The 12,525-nt window shown below is 44.6% G+C and overlaps 1 protein-coding gene across 2 annotated transcripts in view; it reads left to right on the top strand.

Moving 5' to 3' along the window:
* BAHD1 (bromo adjacent homology domain containing 1) overlaps positions 1-12,525 on the top strand; it is a 68,975-nt gene that overhangs the window by 46,070 nt on the left and 10,380 nt on the right. For both annotated transcript variants that reach the window (XM_077818891.1, XM_077818892.1), the window contains exons 2-4: positions 2,289-3,932; positions 9,140-9,501; positions 11,844-12,003. In XM_077818891.1, coding sequence (XP_077675017.1) covers positions 2,306-3,932; positions 9,140-9,501; positions 11,844-12,003 — 2,149 coding nt within the window. In that variant the 5' untranslated portion in view covers positions 2,289-2,305. The remainder of the gene's footprint in view (positions 1-2,288; positions 3,933-9,139; positions 9,502-11,843; positions 12,004-12,525) is intronic.

The following is a 12,525-nucleotide window of genomic DNA, read 5'->3' as shown; positions in this document are numbered from 1 at the left end:
CTAGCGGTAGGTATGCCCAGTGGCCTGTGATGAGATGTTAGATGGGGTGGGATCTGAGATACTACAGAGAATTCTTTCCTGGGTGTCTGGCTGATGAGTCTTGCCCCCATGCTCAGGGATTAGCTGATCACCATATTTGGGGTCGGGAAGGAATTTTCCTCCAGGGCAGATTGGCAGAGGCCTTGGGGGTTTTTCGCCTTCCTCTGCAGCTTGGGGCATGGGTCACTTGCTGGAGGATTCTCTGTACCTTGAAGTCTTTAAACCACGATTTGAGGACTTCGGTAGCTTAGACATAAGTTAGGGGTTTGTTACAGGAGTTGGTGGGTGAGATTTGGGGGGAGGGATAGCCCAGTGGTTTAAGCATTGGCCTGCTAAACCCAGGGTTATGAGTTCAATCCTTGAGGGGCCTATTTAGGGATCTGGGGCAAAAATTGGGGAATGGTCCTACTTTGAGCAGGGGGTTGGACTAGATGACCTCCTGAGGTCCCTTCTAACCCTGATATTCTATGATTCTATGATTCCGTGGCCTGTGTTGTGCAGGAGGTCAGACTAGATGATCATAATAGTCCCTTCTGACCTTAAAGTCTATGATTCTATGATCAGCTGGAGTTAAAAGTGGAAGAACATTAAGAAAGAGTTAGAAAAGAAAACAAAACCAAAAAGGCTGATACATATGCAGGATGGGTGTCAACACTTGTGGATAGCCTAAGAAAGCTGGCATGTGGTTGAAAAGTTAGTAGGTGCTCTTGTTGGCTCAGGTTTTAACAGTGGTGGACTTGCTGATTGGGTAGAAGTTACTTGCTTGTAGATGTCGAGTCTTAGATGTTGCATGTTGCTGGACTCCTACCCCTTGGTGGCCACGTGGGTGGGTGGAGGAAGCACAGGCCATGTGGTCAGACATGGTGGCATCTCATGGCCAGAGGCCAGCAGCCAAGGCCTGTAGCAGCCACTGCAACAGCCATTGCAAGCAAGCCATGGTGGCCAACAAAACTAAAGTAAAAAGTATTAGCTTCTTCCTGTCCTCCAGTTTTTGAGGATGGTGCTATGGCTGGTTCCTCCCACTGGGAATCCCTCCTCAGGAGTCCCGTGGCAGATCATAATTGCATCTCCTTCTAAAGTCACTGGCGTCACCCTTATGCAAATTAAGAACCTTCCCCATTTCAGTAATTATGGACTCAAAGACCATGGATCCCAAAAATATATCCAGTCAGTGGGCAAGTCCATAGATATTTTGAGACATCTGAGGTAATGAGTCAGTCTACAGACGTTGTCTCAACCATCCTAAAAAATCCCAACTCAGAAATAATTTTTAAAATGCAAAGCTAGCAAAAAGTTAGAACTTAAATCCTAGGAAAACACCAATCATACATTCACTCAACCATTCAGGTAGAAGAACGTGTTCCTGTTCTGCAGACAGATGCTTATAACTTCCCCTTTTATATTTTTGTTATGCGTTAGCTCAGTTTTTGATGTTTAGCATTTTTGACTCTCAAAATCTGAATGAAAGGTTAGACCTTAACTCAGTGGAATAAAAGTTTTTTTCTTTCCAAAATCATATTCTTGGGATTCAGTTATTATGCAGGCCTATCTACAGATCAGATGGCTTACTTAAAGGTTGTGGCTGGTCTTTAAAACAATTAAAATGTCAAACTAATTGTTAAGCATAGCACTTAGCCACGTTCTTACCTGCACAAAGATTTGTTACTAAGTTTGTGTGTTATAGTTGGTTTGTCTCTGTCCATTTGACTTTCTTTAAAGTTCAGCTTTCACATGGCTTGGTAAGGTGAACTTTTTATCTTTTGTCTAATTGTCCTGGGCAATAGCCCTGTTTGTAACAACACACGAGTAATCAAAAATATACCTAGAATGTATTTATACCATACACCTTGGGCATGGGTTTATATTAACTTTAATTAGTTTGATTAATATCTGTGACTTATTAAAAATCATGTCCATTTAACTGGGGACTGGACTTTCATGTAACATACTTGTAATAGTACTTAGGCATAATAGGGCAGGATGGAGTTTTGGCTTTAATCCTGATTTTTCCTGGCTTCTTGGGTTTTCAGTATCAGTCACATATTTAATTACTGTCATATTTTGTGGTTTAATGTTAAACCACATCTCATTACATCCTGTTTTCTGATTGGTTTAAACTGGCCATGACCCAGAAATACTATATTTTGTATAGTAACCAGCATCCTCAAATATTTCCTATTTGGTATATTGTGAGGAGATGGGTCCCTTTCAATGATATTAATAGACTTTTTTTTTCTGTTTGTTTACAGGAGTGAAACCGGGTCCTATGACTCATGCCCGGAAGAAACAACTTTTCCTTCTAAAACATCCATCTGGTTCTGCTGGCCAAGATTTGTCACCAGTAGACGGTGAAAGAATGGATAGGACAGAGGCAGAGTGCAGTGAGCAAGGAGAGACCACTGATATTCAAAACTGCCAGAATGGATTTATGGGTGTAAACAAAAGCAGGAATTTGCAGGAGATCAGAAAGACGTACCCATTAAGGAAACGTCTGATCACTTCTGTGGACAAAAAAACGTGCAAAGTGCTTCTCACCAGACTAGAGGACGTGGCTGGATCGTTGTCAAAAGAGACCCAGAGTGGCACAAAAAGAGACCTCTCCAGTTGGATGGATGACTTCAGACCTCCCTGTTTCCCAGAACAAGTTCAGACTCTGGGAGCAGGGAAAAGTGATCCATCTGGGGAAAAGTGCACAATAACTTGTCCTGGAACAGAACAGGAACCCAGTGCTGCTCCTTTGGAGCCCAGGAAACGAAGACTAGCCTCTCTGAATGCAGAGGCAGTGAATAACCTGCTGTTTGAACGGGATGATGGCTTATTATCTGGCAGGCGTTTTCGGAAAGACTCTGTCAAAGCCAGTGGAGATTGTAGCACTAAGGGCTTGCACTGCAAAGCTAGTGGCAACTGGCCCTCATTGGGAAAACCAGCTGTAAAAACAGTTAAGGAAAAGAGTCAGAATGGATCCAGTCAGAAGTGTAATAGCTCTGACCATTCATTGGATGATGTCTTTGAAGATGGAACAAAGAGGGAGGATAGTGGAATTCCCTATCATCCCACCCCAAAGAGATTGGCCAGTCTCAATGCTGTAGCATTTTTGAAACTGACCCATGAAAAAGACCAACCTCTGAAGCCGAGGAGTAAATCAGATGGAGAGGGCAAGTCTGAGAACCACTGTTCAAAGTCGAGGCTCAAGTGGGCCAAAGCCAATAGGAAGAATTGTGTCAAATCCAAAAAGGAAATGTCCAATGTAAAAATGGAGGGTCCACATGGCTGGCAAGGATTTCCTGCAAGTGCTTTTAGGAAAGCAGACCATCAGGACTCCCCTAGTCCCCATGGAAAAATGGAATCTCTCAATTATGAACCATTATCTAGTTCCTACGATAGCACAGATGGTTTCTATCACAGACTGCCTTTGCTTATGGGTGGGCAAGCTTCCATGAAGCCTGAGTATGGGAGACCTGGGGAGAAATCTCCTACTCCCAAACAGGAGTTTCATCAGCCTTCCTTCCCCGTGCAGCAGTTCCATCCCTTGCCTGTGCCAGGAAATCACACGGATTGTGGATGTCTCTGTGAATCTTCAGATTTGACTCCATTGAACGGGTTTTATGTTTATTATGGCCAAAGTGGATACAGTGGCTACTCTCACTGCTCGGTTTACCCTAAGGATGAGCTTTCGCAGTCTACCTGTGAGGGGCTTTTGGTATCTCCAACTTCCTTACCATCAGGTACTCCTTTCCAGCCACTTCACTGGTGTAACTCTCCATACTGTTGTGGAGAAGGAACAGCTGTTAACAGTTACAGCCTTTGTGGAGTTATGCACGTGCCAGAGAGCAGGATTAGCAGTGTGCATACAGGACGGAACAGCTACCCCTACAAAATGCCTTTTGCAGCAGGTAAGACAAAACAACAAATAGAGGTCTTAGCATGCCTAAGTGAAGAAGGTTAGATTAGTGCACTGATAAGCAGAGGGGGGCATCTTGTTGCCTGTGTATGACCAAGTAAGAGGCATGCTCCCTATGTATTCGGTTCATCTAAATCTGGGACATGTACTCTCTGTTGTTGAGGAAGATGCAGCATTCAGCTACACTTCCAGATGTTATGACATTCCTTCCTTTTCCACTGAAGGCTGTTTCCAGTAAAATGTTTTATGTGGATGGAAAAATTGAATCAGAAGGCTGGTAAGGTTTGGGACAGAAAGAAGGTGGTCCCTGGTTTGAATTCTGCCCAGATTAGCGGTAACCACAGTACAATATCTGTCTAATCTATGGAAAATGAGGGGGTGGTCTGTTTAGTTCCTAGCGGAGAGTGGTCCAGTTTGCCAACTGGCCATCAGTGTGTATAGCTCTAGTTCAGAGTTCCAGTTGAATCCGAAGGCTGATCTAGACCATGGAGATCGAATGACCCATTTGTCCCTAGAGGGGATCACTTTAGTGAAGGGTTGAGGCATGCTGGTAGAGCAGTGTGTGGAAGCTGGCACTGCCTTCTGCACTGTACCTGATCTGCGAACAGTGAAATTCCCAAAATACATTTTATTGGGATCTCACAAAATTTCTTATTTGGGTTTTTTCTTTCCTTTGAACGCACCAAAGTTACTGAGTATTTCAGCAGGTGCTACCTGTGACAGGGCACCGTCCTGCTCCTGTCTCTTCTGTAGCCACAAACTGCTCGGAGACCTTCTAGTCAAACACCTTGTGCAATGTATTACAGTATTCTCCCAACTAACTTTCCAGAGTTGTGCAGCTCTGTATTTACAATAGCATATGATCCTTTGCTCTCTCAGCCAAGGAGGGGGGGAGACAGAAAGTATCTTCCTTCTGAAAGAGCTTTCCTGTTTCTGCCTCTGACCCTGAAAAGCCTGCCTGCCCACCATTCTCAGTCTCTCTCTCTTCCCCACTGAGCACATCCTTCCTGTGTGTTTTCTACTTTCTGGGCTGATGGATTCATTAGCCTTGTAGCTCTCTCCTGCCCATCCCCAATCTATCAATTAGGCACAGCTTTGCTCCCCAGGTTTCCTTCGGGGTGATTTAACTGGTGATCCAGTGATCGGAGTGCTGTACAGCTGCTGTTGCCCAGCACTCTGTCACACAACGCAGTTTGGAAAAACACCAAAAGATGTTAGCTGTGAGACTTGTAACACAACTGCACCCTGTACATTGAGATAATTAACTCACTGAATGTCAGTGGATTCTTGAGATCCTATAAGGTCCTTTCCCCTGATTGTGTGTGTAGCCCATTAAACACTGAAACCCAGAAGCGTAATATGTTTAATAAATGGTTCAGGTATTTGTGTAGCTTTATTTCCCTAGCTGTGGTATCCATAGTCTTTGTACTACGGTTTTTATCCAGGAGCTTTGCCTTCACTATGTAGAGAAATGTCTGTTCAAAATATTTAAAACTGGCTACCGGAATTGTGACAGGACAATCGTTTACCAGTACATTTTCAGTATAAAAGCCACCAAGCTATAAAGGAGGTGTGTGTTGCTATTCCCAAAATACAGTGTAATCTCTAAACTGGGATTGCTTCATCTACCTCGGAGATGGAATTGTCTCTGAAGATGCAGCTACATGCAGCAATGCTGTAGAGTTTAGGATTCAAAGGGAAGGTTAACTTATGCAATTCAAACTGCTGATGGATTTTAGGTAGGCGGATGAATCTTCTAAGTCAAGAATACAGGATGAGATGGGCTTTATGGCCTCCTTCTGTTCTGAGAAGGTGCTGTAACTCAGAAGCACTTGAGTGAAGTGTAGGTTTCCTTTTTTTCCAAAATATATCTCTGCTGTCCTGGTGTGACCCCCGACCCCCTACGCTGGGCAGCTAGACAGTACATTAAAGTCTCAGTAATAGCTCTAAGGGTTTTAATAACTGAATACTACTTGTGAGAAGACTAGTTCAGAAATAAGAATACTGATCTTTGACATACTGCCTTGAGTCATGCCAATCTATACTTTACTAAAAGGAATTGGTTCAAGCACCTTAGTGATGCTAGCTTAACATTCACATGAAAGGGGTGTGAGGATGTTTTGGTGGTGCTCTGAGTGATTTCCTATGTAGAGAGAGAAAAGTTGATGTCTTATGCAGAGGGAGAAGATTGATGTCAGCCCTTCTTGGAAATCTGATAGATTAGCTAAGGTGCCATGAGTAGTGCCAGTCTGTCCCACAGGTAGGATTTCTCCAACTCTGGTGTATTCCTCCACACTTTCCCTGCTATAGTTTTTTCTTTTTAAAGGCAAGTGGCAAGGTAGCACACTTCTTAAATATGGTGCATTTGGGTTGTGTGTGTTCAAAGGTGTGGACAGGCCCTCTTGTCTTCCTTGCTGAGTAACTTCCATTTAGAATTCTGCAAAATTGGAATACCCTAGATTTTCTGCTTTTGCTGAGTGCAGTGTGGAGGGAGGTCTCGTCTAGCATAAATAAAGTTTAATGTTCTAGGTCTGGTTTGTTGATACTTGTGAAAAAGATCTGAGTCTTTCCTGGAAACGTCAGCTTCAATGAGTTAAAGGATTACTTTAACCTGAATAATGTCATATGCAGAGAAGAGGGGATAAGGTTGATCCCCCAGTGCTGCCAGCTTGACATATCAAGTACCTTGCATCTATATTCTTGTTGATTACAGTCTGTTGTTAGAGAGGTTAGCTGGGTACCCAATGGGGCCAAACTGCTTGAAAAGGTAACTAATTTTGAACGCTGTCATCCTGATAGTGATGGGATTAGTTAAGTATTGCTCATAGATACTAGCCTTCTCTTTACAGGTGTTAATTTTGTCCTCAGAATAGCACAGTGCGTTGTTAGAATGAGGTGCCAGTCTCATTTACTGGGGAGGATGTGTTCACTTGTAGGTGAATGATGGGGGTCTGCTGTATACAGGTGAAGGGATTAGGCTGGTGCCGTGAGCAGTGCTTGTGTGCCATATCCAGCAGAGAGAGAGAGAGAGGGATTACTCTTGTGTTCCAGTGACAGCAGCCTGCTATGTAAAACTGCACGCAAGGTAACGGGGTTAAGACTGAGCAGACTGGATGAGGAGTTGGCCACAATGATTGTCTGTTTTTAAACATGGGAAATGCTTTATTGGTAGCACTTGAAACCAATGAATTAATGGGTGGTGGAGGGATGCTAGAGAGGTTAAACCCGGGCAGATCATTTTCGGTGGTGGGAATATATGCATGGCAGATGGGAATGTAGGACATGATGGGGTTCGTGTGGCCCTATTGAGCACCTGTTGAATGAAGTCTTTCCTTTCTTAAGGCGGGTAGCTATTAGTGTGAAGCTGTTTGTCATGCTTCAGTTTGGAACTGAAAAGAGCTTGTGATCTCAATGTCCATGAGGCTGCTACATTACTATCCAGGTCATCTGTGAAATTAGCCTGGGAGCCTAGGCCACCAGAGTTCAGTTCCTAATCTTCACACCATTAAATACCGCTACTCACGATGGCTGCCCAAGTGGTCCCAAATCTGATTCAAGAATATCAGCTTGTCCATTTAAGAGTTCCCGAGACTTTCCCACATCATCATTCTGGGCTGTTTCTCCTTTATCAGTACAACTGCTCCATTCTCCTTGTGTGCCCATCTGCACCTTCCAATGTTCTTCCTCCCGCTTCACCATCCTTTAAACACCCATCACAATCACCCACTAACCCCATCAGCTAAAGAGTCGGAGGGAAGCTGCTGAGTGACAGAAAACACTCCTCCTCCCAGGGGAACAATGCTCTACATCTGTAGCACTACAGACTACAAACGGAGCAAGCAGAGAGATCAAGAATCTTTCCGACCAGCTCTATGAGCTATACTTGTTTTTATAGCTGTTGCTGCTAATCTGTGAATGCATTTTTCTTTTGTTACTGCTCCTATCTCCAAGGATGGTGATTGTTTCATAACCTTTTACAGCTCACTGAGTGGGAGGCAGAGGGCAGCAGTTTCCCACTGTCTGGAGCAGCCTCAGCCATGCTTCACTCTGTAAATTGAATCAGTTATTACGCTGATTCTCTTAAACTGCTTTTATTTTTAAGGTGGTGCGCACTTGGGGTCCTGCAGATGTATCAAAGCAGCCGTCTTTGTGAACCTTAGTGCTGTCTGAGATTGCCTGAAGCTGCCCTGTTGGCATTTCCAGGATGCATGCTTTCAGATTTATGAAGCATGGGGATTTTCTTATGTATTGGGCTGTTTGTTAAGCTTGGGGCTCCCTCCTTGCCGGAATTGATAATGCTGTGTCACTAGACTTCTTCAGATCTAAGCTTCTTTCTTTTTTTACTCGGGCTTATTTCATGGATTGAACGCTTCGGGCACTGGAAATTTTGGATGTGTATTATCATTGTAAAATGCTTTGGGATGTTTTTGGAAGGCTTTGTCAGCTGACTTGCTAGCTTGTGGTAGTAAATATGTCTGCTTCTGGGATATAGGGCTGTCCTAAAGGTAACAGCATATGCTTTGTTTCAAGTTCGGCCCCATGTTTTATCATTGGTCTGGATCTCATCAGAGAAAGCTCTTCACTTTCACTGACTAAACTTAGTGCCTACGCTGGCACCTTGAAGGAAATTGGGCTTTTGGGTTAGTATGGGGGGATAGATATGTAAGGCTAAAAGGGACCCCAAGAGGTCATCTAGTCCACCACCCCGTGCTGAGGCACGGTTGAGTACGTGTAGACCATCCCTGACAGATGGTTAATGTATAGTTTAGTCCTTTGCGAGTTCTCACTTCTCTCACACAGGAAGCCCTTTTGCTACTCACCTTTCCATGTATGTTGACAGGCTGGAATCACTGTATCTAGTCTAGTATCACTTAGGGTGCTAACCCAGCCCTTTGTACATGAGAGGCTGGCACTAGCGAGGGGCATATCAAATGGGTTTGTCATAGTGAGGTTGTACTTCAGTGCATTTTCAAAGCCGCATACTCAAGTGTCATTGCTTTTAGAATTGAGCAGTAGTACAAAATGTTTCCTAGTACAGGAGGTCCATACTTAAATAGAAGTATTGCCCACTACTAGTAGTGCAATAAAGAGAATTCCTTAGGAAAGTATTGCTTAGCTTGGGATCATCCTGCTAATTTAGTCGTTATCAAGAAACTGCAGTACAAATATATCACTCTCCCCCTTTCCCCCTCTTGTTAGAAAGTTGCAAATCTCTGGACCAGCTGAGCCTCACAATCCCTGTGGCAGGGCACCCTGCATCACCTGCCCACCCGCTCTCAGGATGTCCTGTGCCCAGTGTTCCACCAGCTGCAGAACCAGTTCCTCACGTGCAGACCCCCAACTCGGAACCCCAGACCATGGCCCGAGAGTGTCCACAGAGCTCCAAGCCCCCCAGTGGCTCCAAATCTGGTCTTCGAAATACTGCTGGCTGTTTACATGCCTGTGATAGCAAAGCAGCAGGAGGTCACTCTCATCCAAAGCAGCAGCGCATCAGCAGGAGGAGAGCAACCAATGGCTGGATACCCGTGGGTGCAGCCTGCGAAAAGGCCGTGTATGTTGTGGTAAGTGCTGGAAAAATTCTGCTTTCCTATGTATGCCTCCAAGCATGCTGCACAGTAAACTGAGATCCTGTAGGGACAAGGACGGGAGGTTGCAGGATTTCAGGTTAGGTAGACTTGCCTGCAGGTACAAGAGCATTCTCCAGAGTGACACTCCTGCTGTTACCTCTGTAACAGCACGATCTCACTGGATGTCATCCAGCATTTCTTTAACAAGGGAACAATTGGATTGGTGTAAAACATTTTTGCTGGGCTTTGGGGCTGAGCCACTTGACTGTTGGCTTCTCGTTCTTTCTCCGGTACTGCAGCAGCACATGCCCTGGTCTGCCCTGGCGTCTGGCATGACAGGCAAGCAGAGAAAAAGCCTAAAAGGGAAATATATATATATATATGTTGCTATTACCAAAATACAGTGTAATCTATAAACTGGGGTTGCTTCATCTACCTCGGAGGTGGAATTGTCTCTGAAGATGCAGCGACATGCAGCAATGCTGTCGAGTTTAGGATTCAAAGGGAATGCTTCTCCTGCTCCTCTTCCCAGATAATTGAGAGCGCGTGCCGCTGGGTTTGTAGTCAGAGAGGGACAGCTGCCTCCTGTAAGCCAGGACACAGGTGCTGGATCGTGGAAGCGGTGAACCCCAGCAGGGAAGTGGCAAGTGGTACCTTCTAGCCCCACTACAGGGAGTAGAGGAAGCAGCAATCTAAGGGCAATTCTAAGGCAAAAATAGCAACTGCCAAGCTGCTTGAGCTTGTCTCGTCAGGCATTGGTGGTGCCTGTAGCTCCAGCAATAACTCCCCTCTGTTGCCCAGTGTGCGGCCTTGGGAAGGACACAAAGTCAGTCCAGTGGGGGCCCCACCAGTGCACCCCTTCTATGCCCTATTTATGGGGCCTAGTCAGCTCTTCTTCTCCATGGGGGTTCTTCTCCCAACTAGGCTTCCCCCTTCAACAGATCTCTGGCCTTCTGAGCCTGTAGGAGTAGAGATTTGTCCCAGTGAGGCAACTCTGCTGCATCAGAGGTTACCCTGCTCTGCGGTTTCATTTTATCCATAATATCAAAGTGTACACACAAATTTGGAAGAAAGAAAAAATCTGAAGGAAACTATCCCATTTCTTGGGGCAGAATAGGTGGCTCTTAACTCAGAGGGTGTATCTACACTGCAAAAAAACAACCCTGTGGCAGAGTCTCAGGGCCTAGGTCTGCACACTCTGGCATGCACGGCAGAGCTAAAAATAGCTGTGTAGACATTCCCACTAGGGCTGGAGCTTGGGGCTCTGAGACCAACCACCTTGCTGAGTTTCAGAGCCCAAGCTCCAGACTGAGTGGGAATGTCGGCTTTGGGTTTTGTTCTGTTCTGTAGATGTATCCATAGAGGCAGAGCCTGCTACTCTTGTTCCTCGTGCCCAAGAGGTCAGATGAGAACAGAGCAAAAAAGCAACCTTCACCTTTTAGGCTTTTTCTTTGCTCATTTGTCATGCTGGGGACAAGGGCATGTGCTGCTGTAGTGCTGGAAGAAGAATGAGAAGCCAAGAAACAAATAACTCAGCCCAAATGTTTTTGCACCAGCCCAATTTGTGTTGTCACAACCCCTTGACCTCACTTCGTTAGTAAAGTGGATTTCACTTTGCCTGTATTTTCAAGAGGACATATTACATGTTGTTGCATTCTTACAAATAGTTTTTAACAGTCTCTTAGGAAGCATAACTATTATATTTCAAAACAAACAACAGATTTAGTCTCCAATTGCATCAGTAGCATAAGCAGCTGGAAACCTACAATATCTAGGTTGGTAATATTAAAAATTTGTGGTCAGAAGAACACTTACCTGAAAGCAGGTTTGTGTGCGCACAGGTATAGGAATGCTCACTTTTGATTAATTTAAAATACAATGGGGGAGACGGTTTCGAAGTACTACTTTTTCCTTTTAGACTAAGACTGATCCTTAAACTGGCATGGTGAAGATTCTGCAATCTACTGTACCGAAGCAGTAGCATTACGTTTTCTCCATAGCCCTTCTGAACATCAGACTGGTGGCCATACCTGATCTGAAGACACTTGATTCCTGAACCCAGGAGAATGTTCTGTGGCTTTTTTTTCTAGGTTCATTAGCAAATAGTTCACACCCACTTTTCAAATTTGCCCTCTGGATATAGAGATGCTATGGGTGGATTTGTGCTATGTGACTTCTCTCTGGGAGCTCTTGCAGCCAAGGTGCACCACTTCGGACAGGGTTTTTAGTGAACTGTTTTAATCAAGACCAGGACGATTAAAGGCAGCTTGGATTAGTTGTTCTAAAGTATTTCCTAGCCTAACTTTTTGCCTCTCTTTCCCCTGCCAACACTATAGAATGAGCCAGAGCCAGCTGTTCGTAAGAGCTACCAGGCTGTGGAGAGAGATGGGGAAATTATCCGGGTACGAGATACAGTCCTTTTGAAATCAGGACCGCGAAAGAAATCTATGCCTTATGTGGCAAAGATATCGGCGCTGTGGGAAGACCCAAAAACAGGTACTGGGCAGAAAGCCAGAATACATTATGTTCACCCTCTGTCCGTCAAATCCCAAAGAACTGAGTGGAAATGGGTTAATGGCAGAATTGAGTAGCGGACGCTAATTTGCCAGAATAACTCACCACTACCGGTTTGGGTGATAAAGGGAAGGAGCTAGGTAATCAGAGCCCTATAGCTGTGCATGGTGACCTCTGCTACAGGAACTGAAAATTCATCTTTTTAGTCATTAACTCAGAATCAGTAATTGTCCTGAAAGCATCTGTACAGATCTACCAACTAAAGATCTTTGCAACAATTTCTCCCACATGATTTAGTAGGAGCAGGTATCTCATGAACCACTAATTGTGCAAATATTCTAAACAGTTTGTAATCTGGGAGATGAAGCACTGATTTGTAGCTGCAGAAGTTCTTGATATTAGCACTGAAAATCATGTAATAGGTACAAGCTGAATGGTAATTGGAATAGTGTGATTTTGATTGTAAGATTCCATGTCTGACAGGTCTCCAGGGCTAGAGCCTAA

This window comes from Eretmochelys imbricata, chromosome 6 (assembly GCF_965152235.1).
Source record: "Eretmochelys imbricata isolate rEreImb1 chromosome 6, rEreImb1.hap1, whole genome shotgun sequence".
Lineage (NCBI taxonomy): Eukaryota > Metazoa > Chordata > Testudines > Cheloniidae > Eretmochelys > Eretmochelys imbricata.
Note: the sequence above shows the minus strand (reverse complement) of the source record. Positions and strands in the feature narration are given on the sequence as shown.